This window comes from Lepidochelys kempii, chromosome 13, assembly GCF_965140265.1.
Source record: "Lepidochelys kempii isolate rLepKem1 chromosome 13, rLepKem1.hap2, whole genome shotgun sequence".
NCBI classification, from domain to species: domain Eukaryota; kingdom Metazoa; phylum Chordata; order Testudines; family Cheloniidae; genus Lepidochelys; species Lepidochelys kempii.
The window spans coordinates 15,718,771-15,737,730 of NC_133268.1; the positions used below are offsets into that span (position 1 = coordinate 15,718,771).

At 40.6% G+C, this 18,960-nt stretch overlaps 2 protein-coding genes across 12 annotated transcripts in view; one reads left to right on the forward strand and one right to left on the reverse strand.

Annotated features, from left to right (window-relative positions):
* ADNP (activity dependent neuroprotector homeobox) overlaps positions 1-18,960 on the forward strand; it is a 44,612-nt gene that overhangs the window by 17,853 nt on the left and 7,799 nt on the right. For all 9 annotated transcript variants that reach the window (XM_073309408.1, XM_073309412.1, XM_073309415.1 and 6 more), the window contains one exon: positions 18,709-18,821. In XM_073309408.1, coding sequence (XP_073165509.1) covers positions 18,709-18,821 — 113 coding nt within the window. The remainder of the gene's footprint in view (positions 1-18,708; positions 18,822-18,960) is intronic.
* The window catches only part of BCAS4 (breast carcinoma amplified sequence 4), an 88,096-nt gene continuing 75,918 nt past the window's right edge, over positions 6,783-18,960 (reverse strand). For 2 of the 3 annotated variants that reach the window (XM_073309419.1, XM_073309417.1), the window contains 2 exons: positions 12,120-12,163; positions 6,783-6,958 (listed from right to left, as the gene is read on the reverse strand). In XM_073309419.1, coding sequence (XP_073165520.1) covers positions 6,879-6,958; positions 12,120-12,163 — 124 coding nt within the window. In that variant the 3' untranslated portion in view covers positions 6,783-6,878. Of the gene's footprint in view, positions 6,959-12,119; positions 12,164-17,033; positions 17,116-18,960 lie in introns of all 3 variants that reach the window. The other variant, XM_073309418.1, reaches the window with a different exon arrangement.

The following is an 18,960-nucleotide window of genomic DNA, read 5'->3' on the forward strand; positions in this document are numbered from 1 at the left end:
AGTGTACACTTTAAAAAATTATCTAACAGGCTCAGTATTTTTAAATGGTGAGTCTAAGAAGTGTTGCAGTGTCTCATAAAATATCCATTTAATTGGTAGAAATAAATAGCAGTGCACAGTAGATAAGCAAGAAATTGCTTCCCTCTTGTTTAAAATCACATTTTTTAAGTCTCATGTGATTTTCCTTTCTATCCAGTATTATAAAAATGACTTGCAACGTTAATAAAATCCCAACTCTGCACTTGTAAGCTGGCAAAGGAATTGAGCTTGAGGAGAATCTGGCCCTCTGGAGTGCTCAGTTTGATACTCAATCAGTTTAAATCCTCTGCTGTTTCAAAATATAGAGCCCTTTGATAAAGGGATGGTATCATGTGTAAGTTGGATGTTTATTTGCTCTCATCTTTACAGCTTTGGATGTTGCTGTGTTTATTCTTGCAGGACTGGTGGGCTTCTGTGCTATCTAGGGGATACTGACAACAGTAAACACTTTTCAGGAGAGCTCATGTTAACGTGTCACCCATGGAACAATACTCCTTCTCAACTGATTGTAAATAGTAACACAGCAGTGATAGTTTGGAAAGACAGGAAGTCAGAAATGAATTAAATTCCATCTCATTATCTACCAGTTTCTGTCTTCCCAGTAATTGACTTAGGGCCGAAGATTTAGGCTCAGATTTTCAAAGCCACTGGCTAGGCATCCAGATTGTCTAGGCAGCTTTGAAAACCTCAGCCCTAATGTCCAAATCAGTGATTGCCTTTAATTTTTATTTGTGCTTTAACATTTGAGATTAAGTCGTAAGTAGGTGAGAAACCCTAGTATTGCTGCTATTATGTTGCATTTTGTGTTTTTCCTTAAATATGGCATCATACTAATTTTAACTTGTACAAAACATTTTATTATAGCATTAGCTATTTCCAGATAAACTAGCTGAGGCCTGGGTGGGCAAACTTTTGGCCTGAGGGCCACATCAGGGAATAGAAATTGTATGGTGGGACATGAAAGCTCACAAAATTGGGGTTGGGGTGTAGGAGGGGGTGAGGGCTCTGGTTGGGGGTGCGGGCTCTGGGGTGGGGCTGGGGATGAGAGGTTTGGGGTGCAGGAGGGTGCTCCAGGCTGGGATCAAGGGGTTTGGAGAGTGGGAGGGGGATCAGTGTTGGGGCGTGGGGAGAGGCTCAGGAGTGCAGACTCTGAGCAGCGCTTACCTCAAGCAGCTCCCGGAAGCAGTGGCATGTCCCTTCTCCAGCCCCTACATGTGGAGTGGCCCCCAACCCTAGGTGCAGGGCCATGCAGCTGCTTCCGGGAGCTGTGTGGTGCGGACCCCAACCCGGCGCCAAGCCACATGGTGCGGCTCCTGACCTGGCACCCTGGCTGGATCGCCGAAGCGGGGCAAGCCCCAGACCCCGCTCCCCAGTGAGAGCTTGCGGGCCGGCTTAAAACGGCTTGCAGGCTGTAGTTTGCCCACCCCTGAGCTAAGTTAGAGGGCTTGAATTTTTTTGAGTTGTAGGGGTAGGGTAAGGAAAGTTGCTTGCTGTGACAACTGACTTGAAAAATACTTGTTTCTTTAATTAGTTGGCAGTATTCTGCCCTAACACTACTTTTCTCTGACACCTTGCCAACCCCCACTCTGAAGGCTTTCCCTGCACAACAAATGCACAGCTCTGGGAGCCATCTGCCAGGAAAACTCAGTACCACTATGAATTAACAAATGTACTCAAGCTACATTTATTTTCATGCATTTGCTTTACATTCTGTTGCTTCCCTTTGCTCTCTTTTTATTTCTTTCTCATTCTTCCTTCCTAATTTTGGTTTCTGATGCCAGAAGAGCACTTCCTTGTTATCTTCCTTTTCTTGATTAATTCTGTTTTCCAGTCAGTCTAGTCTGTGCTCCACTGGCAGCTGTGTAGTGAAATTTAGAATTATGGTGCACAGAAATCACAAAGGGATTGAGACAGCCAAAGAGAGGTGCATAAGAAAGGAGTGAAAACTTATCTGTGATTTTGACTTTACATATTATTTATTTATTTATTTATTTATTTATTTTATTTTATTTTATTTTATTTTATTTTATTTTATTTTATTTTAAAAAGCATGTTTGGTTCCGTACTGGGCAAATACTTCAGTGTCCATTTTAAAAAGCATTGGGGTATCTAACGCTTCGGTATTTCAAAATTTGAGATTTTTAAATAGAAGTAAAATATTCTTAGATTCAATTTTTGTATAGTGCTTTAAAGGACTTTTTGTTTGGAAAAGTGCACTTTCGCGAAGTAGCTCCTTGCAAATTAAGTTCTGGATGTGCAGATAACTTGCTGGAATGTCTAGGTTCATACATGTAGAAGCTTATCTGGCAATTCCAAATATGCTGGTAATTGTAGTCTTCCAAGTGGCATAAACTGACCTCTTATTAATGAGGAGATGGTAAAATTTTGGATTAGTAATGCTTTGATGAAGTGATAAAGTTTCACCATGAGGAAAAGCTTGGGTTATCTTGGTTCCTTTGTGCAGGAATGGCTTCTTGTAAAATTATTCCTTTGTGATTGTTTATAGGTCTTACCACAACATTTCTGAAAAGATCGTGGAATTATGGACACTAATAATTTACTGTGTTTATTGGTATAGAACAGTAGTCATATAAAATGTCTCCTCCTTTAAGGGCAATGAAGCTTGGATCATCAAACCACTATTAAGTTAATCTTCTGAATAACTTTCAAAAATGTCAGTCTCTGATTCTTCTGTTTTTCAGGGACACCTGATTGGGTGACGTTCTCAAGTCAGAGGAAATATTGTCCTCTTTTAAAAAGTGACAAAATTTGCTCAGTGTCAGAAGTGTAGTATTCTCTGAATAGTCACTTTTCAACCTCAAGGGGCAATTTTTCTTATGAAATAGAGAAACTGTTCAGTTTGATTATATTCAGAGTCTATAAAATGACTGTACAGGAGTAACAGAGATGATGGACTCAGAGATTCTTCTCTGTAAAAGGCCTGGTCATTGTAGACTAGCTGGAAAGTGGGGCTTTTCTCATTCTGGAGTAGAAACTAGTTCATTCCGGGATTAAATTAAGAGGGAAGCTTCTTAGCAAGAGGGTATGTGATGAAGCTTCCTCTTTCCTCTTCTCCTTTGTGTGAGAAAGAAGCACCTGTGGCAAGTTGGAGTACATTCCCTGGACACATGCATTCCTGTGGGTTCTTACCTTTCTGGTTGTGAATATTGGTTATTTTTAGAGCCTTGTGACACTCTTTTATTTATTTAGTTATTTAGTTATTTATCAATAGATATATAGATATAAAATGTCAGGGTGTAATATATGTATATATAAAAGAAAGTGTCATGAGGCTCTGAAAATAGCCTGCCCCTCTCTCTCTCTCTCTCTCTCTCTCTCTCTCTCTCTCTCAGAATTTTGGGAATTTTGTTACTTTCTTTTATTCAAGGGGGGGGGGGAGTGCTGACACCCAAGAGGGTTGGGAGGCCCCGGGGGCTGTTGCAGAGTGAACATGACCCACACTCACTCCACAGCAGCAGCAGTTCTTTGGGGTTGGTCCCTGCTCTGGGTGTTGCAGCCTGACGCATGAATCGCAGCTGTGCTCAGGTTTGGCCCAGCTGTCCCTCTGTCACCAGGTTGCAATGCCAATCACTTAAATTTTGTCTGACTACCCCTTGTCATGACAGAGAGGCAGGCAGCTGGACCAGACCTGAGTACTGCTGTGACCCTGTGCTCCACGTTGCCACACCTTGAGTGGGGAGCCGGACAAAGCCCTGGGGGAAAGAAGCACCAGGAGCTACTGCTGATGGATGAGTTTTTTTCATTTTTGGTTTTGTATGTTTTGTTTTGTTCTGAATTTGTGGAAAATGGGGCTCTAGGTATGAAGCAAGGGACTTTTACCTTCCAAGGAAAACCATTAGCGTTTTCTAATACTGTGTAAAACATTGACTTTTCAGTCCTTGTCTATACTGAGTGTTAACACATAGTGTTAGTTAACATTTTCTAATACTTAGTATTTTTCCTAGTAGTCTTGCAAAAACCCTCTATTTTTCCATTGCTTTGAAGTGATTGTCTGGGTTGCTAACTGTCACATGGTACCTGGTTTGCTAAGGGGATTGGATTACATAGCTACCTTAGTTTGGAGGTGTGAAATTCACAGTTTTATACCATACAGTGAAGGTGATTATTCTTGTTAAAGGCTAACATATGGTTTAAAAGTTACCGGGCAAAGAAAAGTAAATTAACTTAATAGAGGAGGCTGTGCAATCTGCAACAGTTTAGATTGTTTTAAAATGGCCACTATATGTCTGCAGCTGCCTCTTCATCTGGAATTTAAAGAGCCAGGAAGAGGAGCTGAAGGTCACTTGGGGTCTGTTTGCAGAAGAGTGAGTAGATCTAAATACTAGAATACTTAAATGAGGAATTTGAGCTGCCAGTATCATGAAGAGTACAGGACTGGTTTAAAATTCCTCTTATGAGTAAACTCAGTTTGCCTACTAAGAGCTCTTTTTTTATCTTTTTTGCTCTTGTCATGTGTCCGTAGAAAGTGGAGTAACTTTGTGGTCTTCTGCATCTAGGGTATTCATACTGTTAATTCCTCTGGCAATGAAGCAAAATTCTTCCACAATTTTTATAATTCTGTTTTTGTTCAGAGCCCTGGTGTACACACCTCCCTGTGATCCAGAAAGTAATTAAAGATGTTATGCAATATTTTTCACACCATTTTAATAATTTTTCTGATATAGTTTGGTTGACAAGCTTATAAAACTGTAAGAGCAGATAGCTAGGAATTGTACCCCAAATGCTGCATTGTGTGAAATTTATATTTAAGGTCACTTTGCAGTGAAGCAAAAGTAATCCTCCGTTGAGGTCTGTTCAGAGTTACAACAGGTCTGGTCTAAAACCCTTTGAAGGCACTGGAAAGGCTCCCATTGAGGACAACAGGCTTTGTATTAGCCCCAATATCAGTTGACCTTATTGCATTACATTACATTAGCTAAGTACTCAGGAGTTTGGGTGACACCTTCAAAAGGAGAAGTAACTAATTTATAGCTGAACAATTCACCCCATGTCACAGGCTGGCCCAGTTCCCCTTGCTGGACAGACACCAGATTGTTGTGAATAGACTAAGCCCTCAGAATCACTATTCTTAGCTCTAGGTCTCTTATGGGACACTTCCAGGTTCAGACCCTGTCTCTGCCACCCTTCCTTGGGACGTGGGGCTCCCCAGCCCGGCTGCTATAAATTCCAAAACCAGCAACTCCAGTTGATAATACATGCTCTCTGAGTTCCATTTCATTGTAGGCATGCTCAGCTTCTTGATTAACTCCTTCAGGGACAATGTGTCAGGTAAGTAAGGAATACAGGCTTATCAAAGGAATTTATTAGCCATAATCGCTCTTAAAGTACTAGAGAGTTAGTGATCGTTGCAAAATCCCAACTAGCCCTGAGATACTCCTTCCCCTCCCCCCAATAAAAATATGATGTAACCCTTTCTGAGTCCAGTCAGGTCTGCCTAGCCTGAAAGACTGATCATTCTGCATCCTCTTCTCTCTCGAGCCTGGTCTTCCAGCATGTTGTGGTGAATGACCCTCTTGCTCAGGGAGAGCCCTCTCGCTGCAGTAGCCACTGCCCTTTTTTGCCTGTGTGCTCCAGCTGGGAAATTCCAGCCTTCCTCCAGGGTATGTCTACCCTTAAACTGCTACAGATGCACAGTTGCAGCATTCCAGCCACACTGCTGTAGTGCTTCAATGTAGATACTACCTGCACCGAAGGGAGGGGTTTTGCTGTCTGCATAGGCAGTTCACCTCCCCGAGAGGTGGTAGTTAGGTCGACAAAAGAATTATTCTATAAGCTGTAGACACTGTAGGTTAGATCAGCATAGCTACATCTTAGTGTTGTGGATTTTTCACACCCCTGAGAGAGATAGCTATGCTGATGTTAGCTCCCAGTGTAGACCAGCCCTCAGTCAGGCTTCAGTGCAGAGAGTCCATTGTCATATATGACAGGTTTCAGAGTAGCAGCCGTGTTAGTCTGTATTCGCAAAAAGAAAAGGAGAGTACTTGTGGCACCTTAGAGACTAACCAATTTATTTGAGCATAAGAGTGCGTCCGATGAAGTGAGCTGTAGTTCATGAAAACTTACGCTCAAATAAATTGGTTAGTCTCTAAGGTGCCACAAGTAGTCATTGTCATATAGTCTTTCAACTACTAGTGCAAAACCATGAAAGTTGATGGCCCTAGATTGCCCTGTGATGGCTCGTCAGCCATTGTCCCTAATACAAAATGGATGTTCTAATCCAAAATGGAGGGTACATTATTAAATGAAGGTTGGAATAGAAAATGGAGTTCACAGTTTGGTAGACACATCCAATTCTGTCACAGCCTGTTGTTTGACCATGGAAGAGTAACTTGAAAGTTATACTAGCAAAACTGTATAGTAGACCTGTGACCGTTGTATAGGGTTGCCAGCCCTCCAGGATTGGCGTGGAGTCTCCCAGAATCAGCATCGATCTCCCGATGACTGTTGAAAGCAATTTGGGAGATTTTAATAGGATATTTTATGAAAATGACATTATGTCATGTTGGAAAAAAATAATCCCCCGGAATAGCTTGTCAAAGTTGGCAACCCTACGTGTTTATGAAACTCAATCCAGATCAATATGTGTTTGTCACCAAACCACTTAGTTTCATTAATATTCAGGATTTTGTAGAGATAGGGTTCTCAGGATCTTTTTGGGGGTAATACAGGTTTTACAAAGAGATATAAATAAAGTTACTACCAGAAGGAAAGTAAAATCATACTTCTGTTTAAGCATCCTTTTTTTTTTTTCAGTCTGGAGTGTTCTGCACAGCCTTTAAATGTGGATTTTAGTGTAACTTGGTTCCTTCAAGGAAAACTTAGGGGAACTGGAATTCATCACCTTCATTGGATTCAAATTCATTGGATTTCTCAATGTGCTTGTCGGTGGGACAGAAATCTAGAACAGGCAGAGAAAAAAGAAATGGAGGAGCTGGCACAAATTGCAAGTTAAATCATGAATATAAACTTAAATAGGTTGGCCTATGGGCCGATCTAACTGTTGTGGCTGACGACTAGGGATGATAGAAATGTTTAGGGAATCTTTCAGTAGAATTGTTTCAGCAGATTTTTACCGGCTCTCCTGCACCCCACACATTTTGTGTGTGTGCATAAGGGGTACATGGTATTTCAATACAAAGAGGATAGTCACTGAATTAAATATTTACTTACCACATTGTAAATTATTGTGCATGAATAACTAGGATCAGTGTGAAAATATGCAGGAGACTGGCAGAATCTATTCTGTATCCTGCTTGCCACTAAAACAGGATAAAATGAAGAAGCAGTATGGTCTATCAAATGTGGACTAGAGGTTCTGTTCTCAGCTGTTCTGTGACCTTGGGTAAATCACTTCACCTCTCTCTACTTAATTTCCCCATCTTAAAAATGGGAGGAGTAATGTTACTTATCTTTGTAAATCACTTTGAGTTCTACAGATGGGGAGTTCTCTATACAAGCATATTTTATTATTATTATTATTTATAACTTATTATTTATTTATTAATCAGATAAATAGTTTTCCTTCTTAACCAGTAGGGATTGGCAATCCAATGAATGTGTAAAGTCTACACTACTTCTATCCCGTCAGCACTCCTCCTTATTTGTCTTCTCAGTCCTGCTCCGCCTTTGCTGACGAGGAAAACAGCAAAGGCAATGTCTCTCATTTTTGGCTTTTCAGTGCAGTTTTTTAATGTTCTTTTTTCCTCCAGTTCTTCTAACTTCTAAAATGATAAGCGGGGACAAGGGGGGGTGTTGCCCAAGTGCAACAGCTGCTGTGGCACAATATGAGCCTTCATTATGGGTATCTTCTGCTCTTACTGGGATAACAGCCCAGAATGTCAAGATACAGTGCTGACTTCTGTTGGCAGATCAAAGTACCAGGCTGCTTCACCATTACCAGTCAATGCGGCCTATAGTAGAGCTTCCTGGTAAGAGTCATTAGATCTAGGATCTACAAGGGCAGTAGAGGACAGTTTCTACCACCCACATCCCAGGTGCAGACAATTTCCAAGACCTTTCCTTTCCAGGAGCTTTAGGTTGGGCAAGGAGTATCCAGGTCCTGGAATAATTTCATGCTTAAACAGCTATTTGGTAAGATTCATTCTGAACCCTCACCATTTATGCCTTCTCATCTCAAAGCTGTGCAAGAAGAGCGCGAAGTAATGTAGTGATGTAGTCACTGAAGCTGCTTGAGTACATTTTCTCTGCCATCATGGGCCTTAACAGTATGAGGTTCCTTGTGGCTCTCAGCTAATGTTGGTGATTCAGTGCTCACAAGTTACGCCAACATACAGCCACCACTGTAATTTAATCGCTGTTGCATGTCCACACTATGCTCCTTGTGTTGGTGGAGCGCATCCACAACAGCAGCTCTTGCATCGACCCAGAGAGCAGTGTACTGTGGGTAGCTATCCCACTGTGCACCTGGCTGCAGGGTGTTTTGGGAAGGGTTTGCAATGCCTCATGGGGGCAGGTACAGCATCATGTGATGGTTTCTCAATCCCATCATTCCATGGGTACTAGATTGGCAGCGGCTTTTCAATTGAAGTGGGAGTGAGTGGGGGGAAGGGTGTGTTGGGAGAGTGTCTGTGTGTGTGTTGGGGTTGGAGGTATGTGTATGTGAGAGACACTGTGTGGGGGACGGGGGACAGTGAGTGTGTTGGCACACTGTCTCTTTAAGTTCAAACACCAACTGGAAGCAACCAATCATGTGGCAGAAGCTGGTGCACAGACAACTGGTGTCCCCTTCTCACCCAGCTCAGGGTAGACAGGTACAGCAGCAGGGGGAGGTGGACAGTCTGCCTTCCTCCTTGGCTCTGAACAGAAGTCTCTTCCCCCCACCCCCAAGCAGCAGCCTGCCCTGCCTGCCTGTCGCTGCCTAGTGCCGGGGAGAGCAGGATTCTGCATTAATGTTTTGATTCCGTGATTCCCTCCAAGTTCTCCCACAGTCTCCTCTCCCCACTGACCAAGGAGATCCACCCCCTCCCTTGTAGTCCAGGCAGGAGTGTGTTTGCTGCTGGGAATTGGCATGCTCAGCTGGGCAGTAGCTGTGTGAGTTCTCCATGCTGAGCAGTTTCAGAAATTCCTGGGGCTTTGAAAGGGGAGGGGTGCATGCCCATATAGCTTGATGCAGGGCAGTGGAGTTCAAAACAGCAGGGAGGTCACAGTGGGCATTGTGGGATACCTCCTGAAAGCCGGTTACTACGATGAAACAAATGTGTCTACATTGATGCTTTGTCGATCTAACTTTGCCGCAAAAAGCTCTATACCTCTCGTCAAGGTGGTTTTATTTTGTTGGCAAAGCAGGGCAGTTTTGTCAGCGGGAGGAGCATTGTACTGTGTACACCTTCATTGTTTTGTCGACAAAAGCTGCCTTTTGCTATCAAAACTTTGTAGTGTAGACCAGAGCCAGGAGATTTTTCAATCTGCAGTGGCTTTCCATTTTTAAGGAGGATTTTTTTTTTAAGGATCAGGTGGATTCAGCTTTCTAAGGCAGTTCGCTGAGCAAAGCAGGCTTTCTGGCAGAAGAGTTTCTACATCCTTTTCCAAGAGGGGAACGTTTTCCTGGCAAATATGACTATTAACAGATTTTGGTTTTTCAGGTACTAGAGGTGGACTTCTCTGTTTTGGGCACATTTGGTCTTCCTTGTAAAAGGAAGTCAGTTCAGATCTGAGAGACCTGATGAGATTTCTGTATTCTTGGAGATGGGTGGTAGAATTCTGAGAGAACAGGTTTTTTTATATCCACTAGATTTCACTAGTAACCTTGACAGAAAGAGGGTTCAAGTGGTATGAAGATCTCTTAATTGTTCCTCCCACCCATAACTAGTACAAGTTTTCTTTACTTCATGCTCTTGGAGCAGGATATACTTTCTGTTAATTGGCATTCGCAGACTAATTTAGTATAGCTGATCTCCTTAGAAATGAAGCAGTTAACAATGCTTGGCATTCAAATGATTGTAATTAAACTTCAAAATAAATGCCCTATTAACAAATAAAACTTACTCCTTGTTGACGTTTGTCTCGCTGCCTGACAGCAGACTCTACAGCAGTTGTTTTACGGTGTGAAAAAAAAATTCTTTGCAGTCAGGACTAGATCTGCTCTTTAAATGAAATCTTAGATTCTAGAGAATATAACAAAATTTGCAGAAAATTTAATACCCTCAAGCGTCTGCTGTCCTTACAGATGTAACTCAGATACTCATTGATTTTGTTAGAATCACGGTGTAAAGTGACTACTAAGATTTCATCTGTCTGGATTCAAAATTCATTGTCAGTTTTGGTCAGTCAGATTCTACCCATGTCCTACTATATGTTACTTCGTTTAGTCTTTGGTGTGTATGATGCAGACTGTGCAGACATCTAACTGTATGAAGAAGTTGCTGTAAAGTAGATATGTGCACCATATCTAGTGACTCTGTCAAGAACAATATTGCTTTATTTCTTTTGATTCTTTTTATGGGAAAAAGCTGTTGGAGCCATGTGTAATTTCTTGGTCAAATTCGGAGACTGCTCTTTCATCATTTTTTGCCTTAATACAAGTGCAGTTAATGAGAACTCGGGGTACAGAGAGAGAACAATTTCTTCAGTTTAAGTAAAGGATAACTTTGCTTTGCAAATATACATGCATTATAAGAACAATAATCTGTTCTCACTATTGTATGAAATAGCATTGTAAGTCTGGTCTTCATTTTTTTTTATTGCAGAATATTAGTATTGCAAATCATGTTTTCTGACTTCTTTGGCAGAGTGTGGGAGGGAAAGGAACTTCGGACTTTGTAGAACCCATTTTTTTAGTGCATTCCTGTTCTGAAGGTACAGCTTCTCTTCTCTGTCCCATCCAATTTGACCTCCTCAAAAATGTTAGTGGTGATCTCTCTAGCCATATTTAATTTTTGAAAAATAAATGAAATGCCTCCTTGCATTCCAGCTAATGGTATTTCTTTAGAATCACAAATCTAAGGTCCATTACGAGCCAGGTTATGTGTAAAGGCTTTGCCTATAGGTGTTTCCTAGCAACTCTACCAAGAGAATGCATTGCAAATCAGAGTTTCCATTTCTTTTTAGGAATGTTAGGGTCACTTAATTCACTCAACCAAAGACTAAAAATAAGGGGGGAAATGAAGGTAATTGGGAAATTAGAAATGAGACATGACCCTACTAACCATTGGCTTTAGTCAACCAACTACTTAACTGGTTTTCAACCTGTAGTCTGTGGACCTCTGGGAGTCCACAGATGGTCTAAGATTTCCAAAGGGGTCCGCAAATGAAAAAAGATTGAAAACCACTGATCTAGTTGAAATTCTTGCGTAACGGCAATTTTTCCAAGTGGAAAAAATAAGCTATCAGTCTTAGTCTTCTTTGAAAACAATTACTGTAGAACTTTGCTAATTCTCACACTTTACAGTTCTTAACTGAGTGTCACTTCATTTCTTGGCCCTATTGGTATAAATTAAAAGTCTGCAATTTGAATAGCTCTTGGAAAATATTTATTTTTTAATATATCTGGTTCAAAGCTGAGCCATATTAGGAATTTTGCTTCAATGATATAAAAAATATAGTTATTGTCACATTACGTATCTTAAACACCTAGGACTTTTAGTTATGACTTTACTTCTGTTTCATCTGTGGAAGTAATTACATGTAATGCTCTTTTTAATATTAAATATATTGCATGAGTTCTCAAATATGTATACTATTACGATGTTTCATTCACAGAGCTCTACCTAGAGGGCAAATACCTATTTCCACTATGAAACATTTACCATTCTTTTTATGGGTTTATATCTTGGCCTAAGTTGCATAATCTTACAGCACCCAAAAATGTGCTAAGCATTTCACAATACAAATAAGAGGACATAGTCTCTGACCAGAAGAGTTTTAAAAACTGGGACACGATGCTACAAAAAGAGGGCAACCTGTACGTTGGGAGGTGGGTGGGGGGTGGCAGAGATGGGAGACTATCAAAATATTATGTGGCTATTCAGAAGAGCCTAATGCACAGCATAATGGTTCAAGATACTCTTGTATTTTTAAAAATAGCTGAATGTTATGGTTACCTTTCTTGTGTGCGTCTTTGTAGAAGTGGGTCTTAAGGAGGGATCTGAAAGAGGAAAGGGCCTTGTGGACCAACTTGGAATTTACTTTAACAAGTAATAAATCAAGGGTTTGAATGCAGACTTCTGTACAATAACTAGTTAGTTTGAATCAGTCTTGTAAAATAGTAATGAAAATTTACCAGCTGAGGCACAAAATTATTTTCCTCACCTTTACCATAATTAAAAAAAAATTGCAAAAGGGTGAATAGGATTCACTAAGGCTGACTTCAATTATTTGAGCAATTAATTTTTGAATGGTCAGACTCCCTCTTAGTAACAGATACACTTCACTGAAAAAGATTTGTTACTTTAAATTACAAGTAAATTCATTGCTCATGAAAGATGCTGGATTCACAACAGTGGGCAACTGAAATCCCCTGTTCAGAACAGGTACAGTACAGGCAATAATTCAGGATTCTCTCCGGGCTCTCACTCTCCTCTGCCCCTCCTCCCCCGGAGTGTCACAGCACTGTAGTGAAGGACTAGGAAACATGGTCCACTCAGTCCTTGGCTTCTAATCAAAGATGTCAGTAGCAATGCAGTTATTTTGGTCTGCATCTTGTTCTATGAGAAATGGACTAGGATAATCTAACTGGGTAATTATAATGGGAAAGGTTTTGATTTTAATGGGAGGCAATATTGCCTAGTTGTTATAGGTTGGTTAGGGCACCCGTCTTCCATTCCCAACTTGGTAACTAAATTGTTGAAACCATCGATATGTCACTTAACCTCTTGGTCTCTATTTTCCTCAGTTGTAAAATAGATATACTTCAGGATGCTGTCACTAAATGTTTGTAAAGTGTTTTGAGATCTTAAAATTAAAGTGCTATGTAAGGGTGAAGTTTTAGTGTTGTTTTTTAAAAATAAATGTACCTTCTGAAAAGTAGCTGTGCATACATAAGTACTTTAGTGAAATTGTTTTAGTACTTCAGTCTCATTCAAATTTAAATCTTCTAAAGCTACATCAGTAATTTTAACTTGTATAGCATTCAGTTGATCCACTTGAATTTACACAGTATCTATGTCAAACAAGTCGTGATGTTTGTGGTAGTATTATTACTAGGGTTTTCTTTAAACGTGTTACTTAGAGGAAATTAAATACAAAAGTCTATTGAAATATCTTTGAATTTCCTTGTTTGTGGTTTGAAAATAGACCATTAGTATTATGTTTTCATTCTGTCCTTGTCATTCCATTGTTGCTAATACTCTTTACAAGTGAGTTAACTCTGTCATCCCTGAAACACTTTAAACACAGTAGAAATATTTATAGACAGGCAAACATCTTTACACTAAAAGAAAAGGAGGACTTGTGGCACCTTAGAGACTAACAAATTTATTTGAGCATAAGCTTTTGTGAGCTACAGCTCACTTCATCAGATGCATTCAGTGGAAAATACAGTGGGGAGATTTATATACACAGAGAACATGAAACAATGGGTGTTACCATACACACTGTAAGGAGAGTGATCAGGTAAGGTGAGCTATTACCAGCGGGGGGGGATATCAAGGTGGGCCATTTCCAGCAGTTGACGGGGGGGGGATAAACATGGGGAAATAGTTTTACTTTGTGTAATGACCCATCCACTCCCAGTCTTTATTCAAGCCTAAGTTAATTGTATCCAGTTTGCAAATTAATTCCAATTCAGCATTCTCTCGTTGAAGTCTATTTTTGAAGATTTTTGTTGAAGAATTGCCACTTTTAGGTCTGTAATCGAGTGACCAAAGAGATTAAAGTGTTCTCCGACTGGTTTTTGAATGTTATAATTCTTGATGTCTGATTTGCGACCATTTATTCTTTTATGTAGAGACTGTCCAGTTTGGCCAATGTACATGGCAGAGGGGCATTGCTGGCACATGATGGCATATATCACATTGGTAGATGTGCAGGTGAACGAATCTCTGATAGTGTGGCTGATGTGATTAGGCCCTATGATGGTGTCCCCTGAATAGTTTGTGGACACAGTTTGCAACGGGCTTTGTTGCAAGGATAGGTTCTTCAGACGTTCTTGTCAACTGCTGGAAATGGCCCACCTTGATTATCACTACAAATGTGTGTGTCCCCCCCACCCCCACCCCCACCCCGCTCTCCTGCTGGTAATAACTCACCTTACCTGATCACTCTCCTTACAGTGTGTATGGTAACACCCATTGTTTCATGTTCTGTGTATATAAATCTCCCCACTGTATTTTCCACTGAATGCATCTGATGAAGTGAGCTGTAGCTCACGAAAGCTTATGCTCAAATAAATTTGTTAGTCTCTAAGGTGCCACAAGTCCTCTTTTTCTTTTTGCAGATACAGACTAACACAGCTGCTACTCTGAAACCTATCTTTACACTAAATGTCCTTGCTTTTTTACCTTTTAATATAGTGGGTTATTTATATTAGTTTTTGAATGAAAATGTTTCCACTTCCCATGGTTTAGACACTTTTGAAATTTTACCATAGAGTTTTCTGCAAATTGGGTCTGGTTCCCACATAATCTGTAAATTGTATTAATAGGAAACTTCCATATTGTGACAATCCACAGCTTTTTTTTGGGAGCCATTTTTGAATTAATTAAGAATGAGGCAGTTATTGGCTAGCAGCACTTGCTGCCAGTAATGTTTGCAGCTTGTGAAATTGATTTCAGTGACCTGCACTAGCACTTATATATTTGGAAACCTTGTCTATTCTAGGTTTATTTTCTGAAAAACTTCACACCGTTGCTAATGCCAAATTCAGCTCCACCAGCAGTGTTGTTAACAGTGGGAGCCCTAGTGTAGGCAAGATGCTAGAGGCTGTCTGGACTTTGATTTAACAGCTGGTGCACCAGTGTAAATACCAGGACATTTTTCTGAAAAGGCCAGTATGTAGATAGTCAAAAGAAGCAAACTTTGGAAGGAGTGTGTGGTGAGGGTTTGGGGGGAAGAGGGTTTGTCAGATACCTAACTATAGTTCTGTAATCACAGTCCACACACATTTGTAGTTTACGAAAATGTCATTGTCAGTCTTGTTATAACTTAATAGAAATTGGTACTGATCTTATGATAGAATTAAAAGAGAACCTATTTTTTAAATAGTATTTTTGTAGATGTCTTATTAATAAGGCTGCGATTTCATCACGGAATCCATAACTTCGAAAGATCTCCATGACCTCAGCCAGCACTGGTGGGGAGCTGCAGGGTCCCTGCCACCTGTGGAGGCAGGCAGCTGCCCGGCCTCTGTGGGTGGCAGTGGGGAGCCCCGCAGCTTCCCGATGCTGCTCCCTTGCCGTGCCCCCCCACACACCCCCGGGGGCAGCAGGCAGGACCTGGCAACAGGGGGAATCCCCACTGGTCCCCTGTGGGCAGCAGTGGGAACCCATGCAGTTTGGAACTGCCAGCTGAGGAGGACCTTGGAGCTCCCAGCCCTCCTTCCAGCACATCCCCAGCTGCCCAGGCTACCCATTTTGTCACTGGTATTTTTAGTAAATGTTAGGGACAGGTCACGGACTTCCATGAATTTTTTACTAAAAATATGCATGACAAAAACTTAGCCTTACTTATTAATCATCTCAAATTCCAGAGATGACACTTAAGTAAAGATGAGCAAGAGTTAAAACTGTATCTACAGATGTATCAAAAGCCAAGTGACATGGTTAAAAATGACACTACTTTTTTTTAGTGGAGCTGGGATAGATTTTGGCCCTGTGATGGGGTTATTAGTTTACAAGAGCAGAAATGTGTATCATTCAAACAAAATAATATTTTATTGAATTGTTTTCCACTTAATCACACAGCATATCTAGATAATAGCTACCAACAGTGAAACCTGCTAGCCCTCTAAAGTATTCCAGTCACAACAAACATTACTGTTACAGTTCACTGAAACAAGCTCTTCGCCTCTGATAATTCCTTAGTTCTTAAAAAAAATGAAATTCACTTTTCTTGAAAAAAAGAAAAGGGTGAGGATACACTTCCTTTAATCTCTAGTACCCAGAAAAGGTATCTATAATGTCTGAAGAAAAGAGACATTTTTCAGATTTCTACCACTTGTACCACTACCATCCTCCAGTGCAAATGCCCCATTGTTGTACTTCAGGATATGACTTAATGGTTGTGCAGTCCTTTGCTGTTACAGTGATAGGAACAACACATAAACTGAGGATTCCAGTATCCACAAACCTGCTGAGGCTGTGGATCTAACTGTTGCCTTGTGGGTTGGATGAGCTCTTAATTCTGGTTGTTAGGGAATTCAGGAATCTCTGTAGCTTCAAAAGTACCAAATTTAGCCTTTCCTTTACAGTTGATCTGAAAATCAGTTCATAAACTTTCCCAGTCAGTAACAGACAATGGAGTTAGAATTAATTTACAAATAGTTTCTCCCTTATTTACCTGTGACAACCTCAGTGTAGGGTGCTCTGTCTCCCCCTCAGTGTTTGATTGCCTCAAACTACATTACTCTAGGTGATTGGTGATCTCAGCAATTGTTGAAAGAGAAACATAGAACCCTGAAATGGACTCTAAGTAAAGTCTTCAGTGCACATTTTAATGGTAAAGAAGTCTGCTGACTACAGTCTTTACTGATATCTTTAATTGCTTGTCAACCACTCAAATCAAATCCAGATATATGGAAAATGGAGGTTTCAGAGTAACAGCCGTGTTAGTCTGTATTCGCAAAAAGAAAAGGAGTACTTGTGGCACCTTAGAGACTAACCAATTTATTTGAGCATGAGCTTTCGTGAGCTACAGCTCACTTCATCGGATGCATGCCGTGGAAACTGCAGCAGGCTTTATTTATACACAGAGAATATGAAAAAATACGAAAAAATACTCTATTCAGAAAAACATATCTATTCAGGGGACACCATCACAGGGCCTAATAACATCAGCCACACTATCAGAGGCTCGTATACCTGCACATCCACCAATGTGATATATGCCATCATGTGCCAGCAATGCCCCTCTGCCATGTACGTTGGTCAAACTGGACAGTCTCTACGTAAAAGAATAAATGGACACAAATCAGATGTCAAGAATTATAACATTCATAAACCAGTCGGAGAACACTTCAATCTCTCTGGTCACACAATCACAGACATGAAGGTCGCTGTCTTAAAACAAAAAAACTTCAAATCCAGACTCCAGCGAGAAACTGCTGAATTGGAATTCATTTGCAAATTGGATACTATTAATTTAGGCTTAAATAGAGACTGGGAGTGGCTAAGTCATTATGCAAGGTAGCCTATTTCCTCTTGTTTTTTCCTTCCCCCCCCCCCCCCCCCGATGTTCTGGTTTAACTTGGATTTAAACTTGGAGAGTGGTCAGTTTGGATGAGTTATTACCAGCAGGAGAGTGAGTTTGTGTGTGTATGGGGGTGGGGGGGATATGAGAAAACCTGGATTTGTGCTGGAAATGGCCCACCTTAATTATGCACATTGTAGGGAGAATGGTCACTTTGGATGAGCTATTACCAGCAGGAGAGTGAGTTTGTGTGTGTGGTTTTTGGGAGGGGGGTGAGGGGGTGAGAGAACCTGGATTTGTGCAGGAAATGGCCAAACTTTATTATCATGCACATTGTGTAAAGAGTTGTCACTTTGGATGGGCTATCACCAGCAGGAGAGTGAATTTGTGTGGGGGGGTGGAGGGTGAAAAAACCTGGATTTGTGCTGGAAATGGCCCACCTGATGATCACTTTAGATAAGCTATTACCAGCAGGACAGTGGGGTGAGAGGAGGTATTTTTTCATATTCTCTGTGTATAAATAAAGCCTGCTGCAGTTTCCACGGCATGCATCCGATGAAGTGAGCTGTAGCTCACGAAAGCTCATGCTCAAATAAATTGGTTAGTCTCTAAGGTGCCACAAGTACTCCTTTTCTTTATGGAAAATGGAGTAGCACTGAACCCAATGTGCTCAATGTTCTGCACCAGAAACTTCTCTGTGAGAACAGAGGTTCTTTCCCTGACTCCGTATCACAATGTGGTGGTGATGTGATAGGGTTATTTTAAAAATGTTAAGTGTATCTAAGAGCACAGCGTGGGCTACCCAAAATCTTGAGCGAAATGTCATTGAACATGTAACCAGTTCACTTTCCTGCTGTTGGATATATAGCTAAGAAACCTGCTATAGGTTGATTTAAAAGAAGTCTCTCAAAAAAACAAAATTCTTTGGAGCCCTGATTTCTCAACTTCCAGATGAGCTAGTATCCATATGCACAAAAGAGTGGACTGAATTTGTAAGAGCTTTGACACAGTAGGTAAATTTTACACTAAATGGAAATATTTTTTAAAGTTGTCCCCAGGTGCTGCTTGGTTCGACTTTTTTCTTTTCAGCAGTCATTGCATCAACTCTTCTGTTGAGTGTTCCCTTTAAAGTTTGACAACATCTAGTTTTCACAGCCCACCTCATTTTAAGAACAAACCGGAGAGAAAATGTACTAGTTTTTCTTAAGAAATGGTGACAGCTCTTTATGTTCCGTGATGTGGGTGAAGTAAGAATATATTACTGAGAATTAAAAATGCAGCTCTTCATGAGACCAAACATATTTTGACTTAAACTTCTTTTCCCCTTATTACTTTCTTTTTCAATAGAAACTATGTTCCAACTTCCTGTCAACAACCTTGGCAGTTTAAGAAAAGCCCGGAAAACTGTGAAAAAAATACTTAGTGATATTGGTTTGGAATACTGTAAAGAACATATAGAAGTAAGTATGACATCTGACTTAGCTTTCTGGTTTGAATTGAGGCACTTGGATTCAATTTTCTGCTGAAATATTTATTATAGAGATTTCATAAAAACATTGTATTAGCTACCACCACATCAGATTTTTTTCGGGGTCCCTA